We start from the raw sequence: 14,142 nt of genomic DNA on the forward strand, positions 1-14,142 counted from the left end.
TCCCAAATCTACTCACCCAAATCTCCGAAGCTTCCACGATGGGCGAAGAAAGATTGGACAAAAAGTAATCAGCACGGGCTTCACTCGGAGACCCTCTTTCGCCTCCGTTCTACCTAGGTAGTTCATCTTCGGAATTGGACAAAGAAGAACAGATACCGTAAAGGCGGGCAAGACATCTATCTATCTAGATGGTATGCATTATGCTTACACACGTGAGAACAATTGCCATCGCATTAGACTGCGTCAGCTCCTCTTGATCCATCCATGCCATGTCCTCGATTAGACTCGATCAGACTCGATCAGTAATCGGTGACGCGGGAACGCGCTGGCCAACCCCGCGCCAGGCCTAACAAGGGCTACCTCGACCAGCTCCCCCCCACTACAGGAGGGGCACAGCGCTGTCCCTCACTAAGCACCCGAAAGCTGACGCTGCTACGAATGACCTCGACAACCTCGAGGACGGTCCGAGGAGACAGACCTACCGAAGAATCACATATGTAGATTCGGCAAGGATTCAAAGACTGGCGACTGAGAATCCTCTACTATTACTACAATATCAATTGATACAGGGTAACAATATTCACTTGTAATTAAATGCCCATTTCATTGGAGCGCAATTGAGCTATTTCGTATCGTTACATCAGATATTTAGAGTACCATACACCATAACCAACATGAGCGACCACCCAGCTCACATTCCTGCTTCGTCGCAAGACGGGGGAACCGGAAGCCACGCCAAACATGTCCACTATGAAGATACAGCTTCCCATGCAAGCGATGATGATGTACACAAAGTAGAGGTATGTCGACGCTGTCCCTCAACACCGCCACGGGAAAAGAAGGAAACACCTAATAACAAGTGCTCGCCAGGTCACCTTTGACCCTACAAGCCCACATCGAAGAAAGAGCTCTCTCGTCCCCTCCGAGCACACACCAAATGTCGCGAACCAATATATCAAGAAACACTTTTCCTCCGACTGCCTAGTCCACCAATTGCTCGCGTGCCATAAGATCGACGCAGTCTCTAACAGGGACGCTTCCGATGGCCATACATTTAGCACCAGGCACGAAGATGTCTCTGGGGAGAGAGGCATGGATTCGCTTGTCGAGCCGAAAGGGAACAGTGTGAAGAAGGGCAAGCGATCCGAAAGGATGTCCGTAATAGAGCCAGAGAGCGACAGCAGCTCGGCGTCTGGCCAATTCGACGAGAAGTCATGGAAGAGCACAGTCGCCAAAAGCAGATCCGAGCTGGACCTGGCCGGGCTGGAACATGAGGGCATTCATAGTCGGCTACTTACTAAGAAACAACTCACAGAGATGGCCTGGGGAGTAAGGGAACTGAGCAGACGACTAGGAACGGCGCGTCTGAAATTCAAGGTGGAGCAAATCTTCCTTCTGACGAAGGCTTACGATGAAGAGTTGATACCGAAGACAAGAGAACTAGCTAGGTGGTTGTTAAGTAAAGACAGAAACGTACGGTATATCATCTATATCGAGGATATGTTGAGAGATAACAAACGCTTTGATTTACCGGGCTTGGTAGAAGAGCTTCGGAATGAATACATTGAAGCGGGAGATATGGACGAAGATACGCCCGCAGAGGTCATAAGCCGACGGATACGCGTTTGGACGGAAGACATGTGTCGGAAAAGACCCCATACATTCGACTTCATCATCACCCTTGGCGGCGACGGAACAGTTCTGTATGCGAGCTGGCTCTTTCAGAGGATAGTGCCTCCTGTACTGAGTTTTGCGCTTGGAAGTCTCGGGTTCCTCACTAAGTTCGATTTCAATGAATACCAGCAGTCTCTGCATACGGCGTTCACAGCCGGCGTCACCGTGAGCTTGCGATTACGGTTCGAAGGCACGGTCATGAGAAGTCAGGAGAGAAAGAGTTCGCTAGAGTCGAACGGCGACACCAGCGGTAATGGTGCTTCGCCGAGGCGCGACCTGGTGGAAGAGCTCATCGGCGAGGAGAAAGAGGACGAGCATACTCACAAGCCGGATGGCACTTACGAGATTCTCAATGAAATAGTGGTGGACAGAGGGCCGAATCCAAGTAAGTTCAGATTCCGCTAGTGTTCGAAATATGAGCCGTTTCTGATGATCCATAGCATTGGCGAACATAGAGATCTTCGGGGATGACGAACACTTTACCTCGGTGTTGGCAGACGGTGTTTGCGTGTCTACGCCCACTGGATCAACAGCCTACAATCTCGCGGCCGGCGGGTCCCTGTGCCACCCAGAGAATCCCGTCATGCTCGTCGCGGCGATCTGCGCGCATACTCTCTCATTTCGGCCCATCATCTTGCCGGACACGATTGTGCTGCGTCTAGGAGTGCCCTACGACGCGCGGACCAGCAGCTGGGCGAGCTTCGACGGGCGAAAGCGCGTTGAGCTCCAGCCCGGCGACTATGTGACTATCAGCGCCAGTCGTTTCCCGTTCGCCAGCGTCCAGCCCCAGGGGAGACGGAGTGAAGACTGGGTCAACAGCATTAGCGGCAAGCTGGGCTGGAATACGCGGCAGAAACAGAAGAATGAGGGCTTCAAGAAATGGGATAAGTAGGTAGTCTCGGTAGTTGGCTACATACTTAACCTAGCAATATGAACCTCGACTCCAGTCGCTTTGGGACCAGAATTGTTGACACGGTGCTACATAATAGAAACTACTCTAGTAGGGTACTAACCATGTACCTGACGGTGAAACGAAACAGAACCCCAAGCCCCCCAGCTCTTTTCTACTAGGTAATCCTCCTTCAAAAAACATGATGAACGGGTGGTGTTGCTGGAGCGGCCTAAATCTTGGACTCGTCCGAACACGATATTGACGTCTGTTTCATTATCTACAGTATGCGCTCAACCGGTTGTACTGGCTATGTCATGCCCGCGCGCGGCAGTTCAAATCCTCCCCTAGACAACAGGGTATATACTTACATCCTCTGACTTAAGTAAAGCTTGGACCCGGCAGTTGGGGCTTGGCAGGGGGGCTCGAACCGTTTGGTGGTTGAGAGTTGAGGTGCACGGCGGTTGTTCATCTATATCCCTATCGATCTAACATGATTACGAGGGAATACCTATCTTCCTTTGAGAACATTGTGTGGTTGGTTCTCTTAGTTGAGTTCTATAAGGGTGTAATTTCTCTCTTGCGGCTACCTCACCGGCAACACATCTAATGTGTTATTGGCGAGTCTGTGCGTAAAGTAGACGGTGATAGTTCATGTAAATGTAGGGATGTACATACGTACTGACATGCTGGGCATACATATTACGCACGTGAGGAGGATAGTACCTAGGGTAGAAAAAGGCCGCACCTCCTGGACGCGTACGTATGAATGTAGGTAGGTAGATCCTCACGAAGAACCAGGGTGAGTGTCACATTGTGATATGATATGCCAAATGTTGTTTTCCTGCCAATCATGCATGCATACTACCTAACTAACCTCAGCTACCCAGTCAGAGCTTACCTAGAGCTGCCGCGGGATATTATACAGAGTACCGGTAGTAGGAGCGAGCGAACGGATGCGGGAAGGAAAAATACCCGATTCGGTTTCATCTTCTTGACTTCTCTGTGTACACTCATACTCTGTAGATAGAATTTGTATTTCGTTGTTAGACTTGGCGGCGGTGATCAATCCGGCGGCATTGTGTATACTGCTTACTTCCTTTTACCTATAGTAAATATCTACTCACCTGAAGCATAGGATCCCGAGATTACTATCCGGTGAGTATGCGAGGTATTCCCTCGATCCTCAGTACTCCAAGATTAATGCAGTTTATCGTATGTAGTCACGGGGAATACTCGTGGTGACTCGGGTAGACAGACAGAGCATTATCTAGGTATCACAAATATTTGGAAATTGATTTTGGTCTCAACCCCAAGTCCACGCTATTAGTCGCGCTTGGTTGTTTATCATTCTTCTACGAAGTAACACACTATCTAATCTTGAGGTCCGAACGCTATCCCCCCCATTCACACTCCCCTTTCCCTGTTTAACACCGTCGCAAACACAGTACATAAAAACACTATCAGTCAAAACAATATCGGATTTGCTCTTGCCGCCTAACGCCGGATGTGACCAATATAACCCAAATTTTACTCGTATGCTCGACTTCGCTGCGCCCCTTTCAAGACCCCAATTGACACCGCTGCTGCTGTATAAAGCGATGATAATGATGAGTACTGAATATCGTAGATACTCGATGTTCGGATGGGGGAGGGTAGAGCTTGTCAGAGCTGTTGTGGAATATAAATTGTATAAGAGTGAGTTATTAAGTAGGTATTATTTCATTCACTCTGTAGTCACGGATTCTTGCGCCTCATCGTCATCATCGCCATCTGTCGTCTCGATAAATGTCATCGTCACGCCTTCGTCGCCAGCGATGTTGAGGTTAATAGCATCGATGGCGTCGGAGCTATCGCGCTTGGCTAAGGCGGGCGAGTTGACGACGGGTAGAGTCTTGACGGCACGGGTTTCGAAATCAGGAGAGTTCTGTATGGCTTTCAAGAAGAACGTATTAGTGTACTGCTTGGTGTTGGTGGGAGGGCAGTTGGGGTTATTCTCGTGACTTACCAGCTGGGATGCCGCGCTTTAGGTACATGCGAGTTACCTTGGTTCGTCGACGGGGCAGAGATATCTCGTCACGCTTCTCCTCACCACCAGGGGCGGCGGCATCTGGGCGGTTGTCAACGATGATACCGACGCCAGCACCACCTTCGCCAGTGCCGAGCTGGATGATGGGTCCCTTGGTCAGAGCAGCCTCAGCGTAGGTGAGCGCTCGGTCGAAGCCTGCAAGGTCCCGCTTGGCCTTTTGCTGCTCTTCTATACGAGGGGCAATCTCTTTGCCCATTCCTTGAACGCCCACAGTTTGGGAGACTATAGTCTGCGTTAGCTTCGTTTCCTTGTGGGTAGGATGTTTCAAGCTACCTACCTTGCTCCTCTTGGCTGGGGTCCGCTGATGGCGTGGCATCTGGGGTAGCAACTGGGGTTGCTACAACTGTCTCGGTAGCTTGCACAGCTACTGTTGTTTCCTCAGCGGCGGCGGCATTTGTTGTAGTGGCGGGATTCGCAAGAGCTTGGATATCTTCAGCGGCAGCATTGTTGGCAGCCGCTCCATTGCTAGCTCCAGCGCTGTTTACCGCAGCTCCCTCCAAAGCGTTCAGCAGACTGGTTACATCTTGGCCGCCTCCAAATGAGATTTCACCATCACCGACCACCCTGTAGATAGTTTAGCAGCTGTTTCCAATGTAAAAGCTCACATCCCATCCGTTGACTTACAGAGCGGGAGAATAAGCGCCCAGGTTGATGTTCAGAGGAAGGCCATTGACGCTAGCTAAAAAGCCGGCAACAGCAATCATTCGATAGTGAACCATTTTGAATGCTTTGTTGATGATTTAACTGTAAATGGAGAGGATTATGGAAGATGATCAAATAGCTTATAGAAATGATAAACGACCAGCGACGACCAGCGAAAGAAGGGAATATTACTTAAACCAGAAGAATGGAAGAGACCAAAAAAAGTGAGTATTTGAGCGCAGCTGAAGAAGAGAAACGAAATCACGTAGTCCGACGATAGGCTTCATATATGCTCCAGAATTCGACCTACCTACTGCACATAGTCGAACCCCCAGGAAGAGGAAGATATGCCAAGGCGGGACTTCATCATCCAAGACAGTAAAGAAACGGCGTTTGAGTCTGCCAAGGCTGTCCCGTCACTTGTCCAAAAATATCTTCGTCGAGGCGTGGAGGGAAAGAGATCGGCGAGCCCTGCCTCTCGATGCTGCTCCAGACCGGACGAGATAGTCTTGCGGCATGTTGATTGGCTCAGCCGGAAGGAAACATGCTGGTGTTAACGATCGTCATAACAGCGACGCCGTCGCGAACCCTTGCCTGAGGATGCCAAGTACTGCACAACGGTCAATGCGATGCGGTAGTCAGGAAAATAGGTTATAGAGATATCACGTCCCTAGGCGATGGTGTGAGACGTGTGTATCACACAATGGAGTGGGTCAGTCTGTCTTGAGACTCGCCAAGATACTGCCAAGTTCTCGTTTCGCTGACTGGGATGGCTCAGCATGCTAAGCTTGCTAAGCTTTGCGCAGGCCTGTTGCCCAGATTTGGCCCAGAGAGCAGATCTCACAGCTCTATCGCCTCTGAAATATTTGTTCAGCCAAGGCCGGATGTGTTTTGCAGGCCTAGCTCTTGTTGTTTGAGCTTCCAGTGTCAAACACCCGAACATGATTGCTCGAGGTTTAGTACAAACCCTAAGATGGAGATGCCTACGTGAGTCTCAGTGCGGAGAAGTTCTAGATTTCCTTAGCACTTGCGGGCCTCTAGTCGAATATGATAGCTGCTACCTATCTCCTTACATTGTTTCGGTGGTATTGTGGAACACATGTATTAGGAATAGATTCGTTATATTTCGTCTATCGCTAAGTAACGGTTACATGAAGATCCTAAGGGGTCGTGCTCGCGGTCTAGCTAGTGAAGGTCGGATGAATTTGCGGTATGTGGTAGCTGTTCTGACTCAATCTGAATTCATTTCAGAAATTTCTGGGCAGGTCTGATGGAGCCGCCTCTGGAGGCTCAGCTGAAGCTCATAACGGAAAGTAGTGAATATGGTGTTCATGATTCATCCCCACTAAGTATCGAGAAGCCAATCCGGACCTGGTAAAAGCTTAATACCTCATTTGGCGATACGTACAGAGTACTCAAGCTTGGAGTAAGTAAATGATACCTCGCCGCAGACTCCCCGATAACTACTTCTCAGGTAAAACCCACTGGTGTAAGATAATCTGGTCTAACAACCAGGATAAACCCGAAAGTTCGATAATATGTTTACCAGTCCTGCGAGTAGGAAAGGCTTAGCTCTGAGCTAACAATATCTGACAGGGAACGTTTCACTGAATAGCGACTACATACGTAAGCTACAACGACATAGTAGACAGGGGTGTAGTCATTAAGTCTAAGATGCTAGAACTCTCAATTTACAAACAGATTGCCTTGGCTCTAGTAAGTTTAGGATGACATATCAACCTCAGGCAACTCACAGGTTCAATGGTCATGGTGATCAGCCTTGCCAGTTGTCAGATGTAGGCTGAAGGATTGTACGCGGCAAAATTACATCTCACAGCTCGGCTGTTATCAGTTAGATATCCCCGCATTTAAGTACTCCAACAATCGATCGTAGCCTACCTTGACAATTTCACCTCATCTTCGTGGCATTGTCAATAAGAAATGATGCGGATTGAACTAAAACAATCTCCTCATTGCGCGAAAGGGGAGGGGGTCTCCCTTGTTAAACCTCAGCAGTCTCCAGATGCACAACCATGGCGGCCGACGATATGGGGACATCTTCAGAAATGGAGGTATATATATGTCCTGATCGCGGTTGCTCTTTTTTATGGTGTCAATATTCAGTCACGCTTTCAGAAATACTTCAATAGACATAATGCTTTGAATGAGGGCCCAATTCACGAGAGAACTGAGCTATGGACCGAATGGCTTGATGTTCGTAGCGCCTTAGAGTACCAGCTCTGCCTTCCATGAACTGACAAAATGGACTTGAATAGATCACTCCGAGTGAAAAGCTCAAATGGCAACCGTGTTTTGGCATCTATGGGCCCAATTTTCAATGCGCAAGGCTCACGGTCCCTATGGACTACACTCGTCCATTAAACGAGTCTGCTGACAACCCCAAGGTACATCTCGCCTTGATAATGGCAACTGGGGCAAGTCGTACACAGGACCCGTTGACCTACGCCGAGGCTCCTATCCTAATCAACCCAGGTGGCCCCGGTGGCAGCGGCGTCATATTTGCTCAAGCAAGGGCCAACAGCATGCTCCAGATAGTTGGCGATCAACACGACATCATCGGTTTCGATCCCCGCGGAGTGGGAGCTTCGACACCTAAAGCTGATTGTTTCACATCGTCTGATAGTCCTAGCGGGGTCTCGGGGCGTAATACCGCATATATGAACAGATTGACCTGGCTCGTTGGTGGGCAAGGAATTGGCTTGGCAAACTCTAGCAATATGGCTTTGACTACGCTGAGTGCTCGGTCAGCCGCAGTCAACAAGATGTGCCAACGAGTGGATGAGTCTGAAGGTGATGGCAGTATTTTTCGTCACATGAGCACTCCAAATATCGCGCGAGACATGCTCTCGATCGTTGACGCCTGGGACGAATGGAGATCAAGTACTCAAAGCATTCCAGTTACGCAACGAGAGACCGCACATCCACCCGCCGAAGACCAAAGTTCCGATGATCAGAATAAGAGCAAGCCCAGTCTACAGGGGAAGCTCTTGTATTGGGGATTCTCCTATGGCACGTTTCTAGGGGCTACTTTTGCCTCCATGTTTCCCGACAGGGTAGGAAGGCTCATGTTAGATGGTGTTGTGCACGCAGATCGCTACGTTAATCCAACGTGGGGAGGCAGTATTGGCGATGCCGATGCCATATGGGATAGGTTCTTTGTGTACTGTGCGGATGCAAAGACCTCGTGCAGCTTTTATCGCACCGGAGATGACCCAGAAGATATCAGAAAGCGGTTTAGGGAAACACTGTCGTTGCTTGAAGAACAGCCTGCCACCGTAATTCTTCCCGATACGAACCTTCCCGGAATAGTTACGGCGAGTGATATAAAGAAGTCAATATTCTTCGCCGGTCTGTACGCACCTACCGTTGGGTTTCCTTTGATTGCTGGGCTCCTAGACCATGCCTTCAACGGTAGATTGGGAGACATAGCGCAAGGTGCGGGCATCGCGTCCATGTGCGGCAACATTACCCTTCCCGTCTACCCAGACGACGCGATGAGAGGAATTGCCTGCAGTGACAAACAGCACAGACTGAATGAGAATGTAACCGGCCTCTGGGATCGATTTGAGAAAGTAGCAACGTATTCGTGGTTTGCGGATGTTGTAAGTTCCACCACAAGCACCCTATTATCTGTATCTCATAAGCTGATTCTTACTCGTAGTGGTTCGGTGTCGAACCGAATCTCGGTTGTAATGGATGGGAGATTAAAAGCAAAGTCCCTCCTATGCGATGGGGTGATCGACCTGACCAAAGGCCGGCACTCATAGAGACGAGTTTTCCCATCCTTTTCCTCTCCAACACGCTTGATCCAGTCACGCCGCTTGGCCATGCACTTGATATGACGCGAAAGTTCGCCAACGCAAGCATTGTTGAGCAAGATGGACTTGGACACTGCACCCTTTCATGTGTCTCGAGCTGCACTATAGGATATTTGCGGGCGTATATCAACGAGGGTATTGTCCCACCACCGCCAAAATTCGAATCTGATTCGGGGAATAAGGGCCAATGGCCCAAGTGTAAATGTTTTGACAAGCCCTGGACATCTCCGGCCTACGGAGAAGAGGAGTCGCTGGCTAGCTTTCCGGTAACTAAAAGTCAAAGGCAAGGTTACGAAGAGTTGCGAGCTCAGTTTTCCGCATTCACATTGTCTCAGCAGCTTGACCATAACAACCCCTTGAAAGCATATCTCGTCAAACAGAGCGGCTTAGCTGGTAGCTATCCATGAGTAGATATACACCCCTGGAGAAACCAATCTGATGATATTGTCGGGAAGGAATAAGATATTCGTCTGTTGCCCGAATCAATTAAAGCTCTTCACTTTTTTTTCTTTTTTTTTCTTATTTTTGAAGTTCCTATATTCATTCCTTGCTTTCACTCTGTATGTTGTACCTACTTAAGTAAGTGCCCATACTTCGTACCTAGATGTAGGAGGCGTTATCTTATCGCCCGTCTCGGACCCACCTGGCGTCCGCCCGCCCGCATCCAATCTACGCGAAATTTTTCTGGGTGCAGCTGTCAAGAGTGTTTGACGACCAGGCGAGATACTGTCGGCGAGACCTCAGTTCCCATCTCTCCTCCGCCCTCAACTTATTCGTCTGTTCTGGGTTTGCTGTTATTCGTTAGCCTTGACGGCCCTATAATTAAAATGTCTGCTGCACTACGGACAATTACGCCTTTCCTGCGCGCCTCGCGCCACTGTCTTAGGCCCGGCAGCGCTGCCAACCCGTTAGACTTTGCTGGCCGACTCAATTTGACTCGGTCGTACGCTGTTTTCGAGAGAACGAAGCCACATGTAAACATCGGTACAATTGGCCACGTCGACCACGGCAAGGTACGAGACGCACAAGATCCCAACACAGGGATCCCGACTTATCTACTGGCGTAGAGTAGAGCTAACCCTCGAAATATTAGACCACACTATCTGCCGCCATTACCAAGAGACAGGCCGATAAGGGGTTGGCCAACTTTTTAGAATATGGCTCAATCGACAAGGCCCCTGAAGAGCGAAAGCGTGGTATTACTATCTCGACTGCTCACATCGAATACGCTACTGAAAACCGCCACTACTCCCACGTCGACTGTCCCGGTCACGCCGATTACATCAAGAACATGATTACTGGTGCCGCCAACATGGATGGTGCCATTATTGTTGTCGCTGCCTCCGATGGACAAATGCCCCAGACCCGAGAGCATTTACTACTGGCCCGTCAGGTTGGTGTCCAACGGATTGTTGTCTTTGTTAACAAGGTTGATGCCATTGATGACCCGGAAATGTTGGAGCTCGTCGAGATGGAGATGCGTGAGCTTCTTACTCAGTATGGCTTCGACGGTGACGAAACCCCTGTTGTTCTGGGCTCTGCTCTCATGGCTCTGGAGGGCAAGCGTGACGATATCGGTGTCAAGAAAATTGACGAGTTGCTCGAGGCTGTTGACACCTGGATCCCCACCCCTCAACGTGACCTCGATAAACCTTTCTTGATGTCCGTTGAAGATGTCTTCTCCATTGCCGGCCGTGGTACTGTCGCCTCTGGCCGTGTTGAGCGCGGTACCCTGAAGAAGGACTCCGAAGTGGAATTGATTGGTAAGGGTGGTGATGTCATCAAGACCAAGGTTACTGATATCGAGACTTTCAAGAAGTCCTGCGACGAGTCCCGTGCTGGTGACAACTCGGGTCTTCTTCTGCGTGGTATTCGCCGTGAGGATGTCAGGCGTGGTATGGTCGTTGTCAAGCCCGGCTCAGTCAAGGCTCACACAAAGTTCATGATTTCCATGTATGTCCTGAGCAAAGAGGAAGGTGGCCGTCACACAGGTTTCGCCGAGAACTACAGGCCCCAGATGTACTTGCGTACTGCCGATGAGTCATGCGCCCTTTTCTACCCCGACGATGTTCAGGACAAGTCCCAACTGGTCATGCCTGGTGACAACGTCGAAATGATTGCCCATTTGCACCAACCTATTGCGATTGAGGCTGGTCAGCGTGTCAACGTCCGTGAGGGTGGTCGAACCGTTGCCACCGGTGTCATTACCCGCATTATCGAATAAGAGGTTCGACAGGCGATTGAATTGAATGACTATATTTTATGAGGGTTCTGGACGAGCCGGCGGGTCACTTCTGCTTTTACTAGCCATCGGGGCGTAGAGGGGGAGACAAGGAGTTCACGTCCAACTGTGTATATGGGATGGGGAAGCCAATCTGTACAACACCGAAATGAAAGTCCTGGGCCATGTACACTGTCTATATCCACAAGGCTCGTTCCATCTCCTCTCTCTAATGTCGGCTCTGTGTCGTTATGAACACTGTATATTACAGCATGAATGAATAGAATCAAACGAAGAAAAAATATTATAACGAACAACGTACATCACCAGAACTTCTTCCATTCTTTTGTGCCATTTGCTGCATGGATATCTGGAGCTAACGTTGTTGGTAGGTCCTTGCTCAAGCATATGGCTCACCGGTTAGGTAGTCACTCTCACCTCTGGAAGAAGCATCTAAGCCCTGGCTTTTTCGACTTTAACCGCTGCTTCTCTGTATCTCCAACCTGGTGTGTAGGTATGGCCTAAGGAGATCTATACAGCCTCGGTAAATAACCGACACAGTTTCCTAGGCTGCCATTCAAAAGATAAGAAAGCAATAAGAGCCGTGCTGACTAAATGTAGCTCACCGTAGGTTGTTATCATGATTAAGTACTTACCTAGGTACTGATAAGGCCTCCCAAGGTGGTACCTGCTGTGGGTACGAAGAGCAGCAGCTGTACAGCAGATCCCTGCTGGTCGTAGTTAGAGCTCCTTGTACTGTGACGCACAATAGCAAATGTGGCATCTTTAGTCTTGATTTCAAAGCCCCTCTTACCGTTAGCAACTCGAACCATTTGTGGTAAATAGAGTATATCTGCCTGCCTCTTTTCTCATTTCACCAGCGGTTTTCATCGTCGCACTATCCCCACTTTTGTCACCGATACTACAATCCATTGTTCTTGTTGTAATCTTTCAATAGCCATGGTTTTACTCAAGAGCTTCGTGCTCGCCGGTCTGACGGCCGTGGTTGCCGCCAAGTCGGCTGTTCTCGACTTGATCCCCGACAACTTTGACAAGGTCGTCCTAAAGTCCGGCAAGCCTACACTGGTCGAGTTCTTCGCCCCCTGGTGTGGTCACTGCAAGAACCTCGCTCCCGTCTACGAAGAATTGGGCCAGGCTTTCGCCACCTCAAATGACGTCCAGATCGCCAAGGTCGATGCCGATGCCGAGAAGGCTCTCGGAAAGAGATTTGGCATCCAAGGTTTCCCCACATTGAAATGGTTTGATGGCAAGAGCGACAAGCCAGAAGATTACAAGGGCGGCAGAGATCTGGAGAGCTTGACTAAATTCGTCACTGAGAAGACTGGCGCAAAGGCCAAGAAGGTGTTGCAAATGCCTAGTCAAGTAGAGATGTTGACAGACAAAACCTTCAAGAAGACTATTGGTGGCGATAAGAACGTTTTTGTTGCTTTCACGGCACCTTGGTGTGGTCGTAAGTGATATATTGTCCATTGAACTCATATCTGGGCTAGAAAGATTTCTAACTCGACTTAGACTGCAAGAATTTGGCCCCGATCTGGGAGACCCTCGCCGAAGACTTCTTGAACGAGCCCAGTGTCGTCATTGCTAAAGTCGACGCCGAAGCAGACAACAGCAAGGTTATAGCAAAGGAGAACGATATCACTTCATACCCCACCATTAAATTCTTTCCTAAGGGTTCAACTGAACCGGAGGAATACGACGGCGGCCGAAGCGAGGTTGAGCTCATCGAGTTCCTCAACTCAAAGACCGGCAGCCATCGTACTCCCGGTGGTGGTCTCGATGCCACGGCCGGTACTATCGACGTCCTAAACCATATTGCTCTCAAGTACTCGGCCGGCACTGATAAGCTGGCTGAGCTCACAGCCGAGGCTAAGAAGGTTGTCGAGGGCTTGAGCAAGGACGCAGAGTACAAATATGCCGAATACTACATCAAGGTGTTTGACAAGCTTGCCGAAAACGAGGGCTGGGTTGCCAAGGAGTCGGCGCGTCTGGACAACATTCTCAAGAAGGGTGGTTTGGCTCCCTCCAAGTTGGACGAACTCAAGAGCAAGTCCAACATCCTGAAGCAATACTTGGACCAGGTCATCGAGAAGATCGTTGGCAAGGACGAGCTTTAAAGTAGCGTGAGTTGGTTAGAAGAGTTGTCTTAAAAAGATGATACCAGTTATGTCTGCTGCCTGGAACAAACGCGTTGCGTCATAGTGTAAAATTATTGTCACCTGTCCACCCGGCGAGCCCCAACTCCAAGAAACGCCGTGCACTTGGTCATGATAATAACATAACGCCATGATGGGTCCATGATATTGACAGTGATCTGTGTAATTTAACTCTTTGATGGCGAACCAGGGGCCTTCTCCTCGTTGGCTCGAAGAGCAGCTTCGAGACTGTCTAGACGTCGTGACATCTCGTCCACTGCAGGCCGCCTAGTTAGTCCCGTAGCACAACGATTTGTTCATGCGTAGTATGTGTCGCACGTACTCTTTGCAAACATCTCGGTCGACACAGTGTTGAACTTGGTGGACAAGTTGTTTAGTAACTCCTCGACGACGGTAGTCAACTCGTCGGAGCTCTAGAATTTCAACTCGTCAACTAGTGGCCCCTAGCACACACGACAAGGGGACGGAGGAAGGGAAGAGAAGAGATGTCTTACATTGCCGGTATCATTGACCGTGCTTTTCTCGTCTTCTTCTTTCTTTGTCGACATAGTGTCTACTTTTCCGGAGAACGTGGGTTGTTCTCGGTGTCTTCTTGCTGGTCGTGCCGGGCT

At 49.6% G+C, this 14,142-nt stretch overlaps 6 protein-coding genes across 6 annotated transcripts; 4 read left to right on the forward strand and 2 right to left on the reverse strand.

Annotated features, from left to right (window-relative positions):
• Positions 1-470: 470 nt before the first annotated feature.
• Positions 471-2,928, forward strand: F5B22DRAFT_243532 (ATP-NAD kinase-like domain-containing protein). The gene is made up of 3 exons (XM_047969950.1): positions 471-800; positions 871-2,059; positions 2,115-2,928. Exons 1-3 carry the CDS (start codon positions 675-677, stop codon positions 2,564-2,566), a joined length of 1,767 nt encoding a protein of 588 aa, XP_047829752.1. The 5' UTR covers positions 471-674; the 3' UTR covers positions 2,567-2,928.
• A 1,361-nt stretch (positions 2,929-4,289) lies between these two features.
• Positions 4,290-5,371, reverse strand: F5B22DRAFT_647758 (uncharacterized protein; the record flags this gene model as incomplete). Its single annotated transcript, XM_047978922.1, has 4 exons — positions 4,290-4,498; positions 4,572-4,874; positions 4,930-5,216; positions 5,277-5,371. The coding sequence occupies 4 exons, from the start codon at positions 5,369-5,371 to the stop codon at positions 4,290-4,292; spliced, it is 894 nt and encodes a 297-aa protein (XP_047829753.1).
• A 1,529-nt stretch (positions 5,372-6,900) lies between these two features.
• F5B22DRAFT_243754 (Alpha/Beta hydrolase protein) lies at positions 6,901-9,750 on the forward strand. Its single transcript, XM_047969952.1, has 3 exons — positions 6,901-7,508; positions 7,571-8,917; positions 8,977-9,750. Exons 1-3 carry the CDS (start codon positions 7,236-7,238, stop codon positions 9,538-9,540), a joined length of 2,184 nt encoding a protein of 727 aa, XP_047829754.1. The 5' UTR covers positions 6,901-7,235; the 3' UTR covers positions 9,541-9,750.
• Positions 9,751-11,494, forward strand: F5B22DRAFT_243620 (elongation factor Tu precursor). Its single transcript, XM_047969951.1, has 2 exons — positions 9,751-10,146; positions 10,227-11,494. The coding sequence occupies exons 1-2, from the start codon at positions 9,961-9,963 to the stop codon at positions 11,355-11,357; spliced, it is 1,317 nt and encodes a 438-aa protein (XP_047829755.1). The 5' UTR covers positions 9,751-9,960; the 3' UTR covers positions 11,358-11,494.
• Positions 11,495-11,589: 95 nt separating this feature from the next.
• F5B22DRAFT_611637 (thioredoxin-like protein) lies at positions 11,590-13,787 on the forward strand. Its single transcript, XM_047975293.1, has 4 exons — positions 11,590-11,612; positions 11,677-11,724; positions 11,793-12,825; positions 12,888-13,787. Exons 3-4 carry the CDS (start codon positions 12,315-12,317, stop codon positions 13,490-13,492), a joined length of 1,116 nt encoding a protein of 371 aa, XP_047829756.1. The 5' UTR covers positions 11,590-11,612; positions 11,677-11,724; positions 11,793-12,314; the 3' UTR covers positions 13,493-13,787.
• F5B22DRAFT_647762 (heat shock factor binding protein 1-domain-containing protein) lies at positions 13,699-14,079 on the reverse strand (the record flags this gene model as incomplete). The annotated part of the gene is made up of 3 exons (XM_047978923.1): positions 13,699-13,787; positions 13,854-13,944; positions 14,026-14,079. The coding sequence occupies 3 exons, from the start codon at positions 14,077-14,079 to the stop codon at positions 13,699-13,701; spliced, it is 234 nt and encodes a 77-aa protein (XP_047829757.1).
• Between the last annotated feature and the right edge of the window lie 63 nt (positions 14,080-14,142).

This window comes from Xylaria bambusicola (genome assembly GCF_022495145.1).
Source record: "Xylaria bambusicola strain CBS 139988 unplaced genomic scaffold F5B22scaffold_28, whole genome shotgun sequence".
Lineage (NCBI taxonomy): Eukaryota > Fungi > Ascomycota > Sordariomycetes > Xylariales > Xylariaceae > Xylaria > Xylaria bambusicola.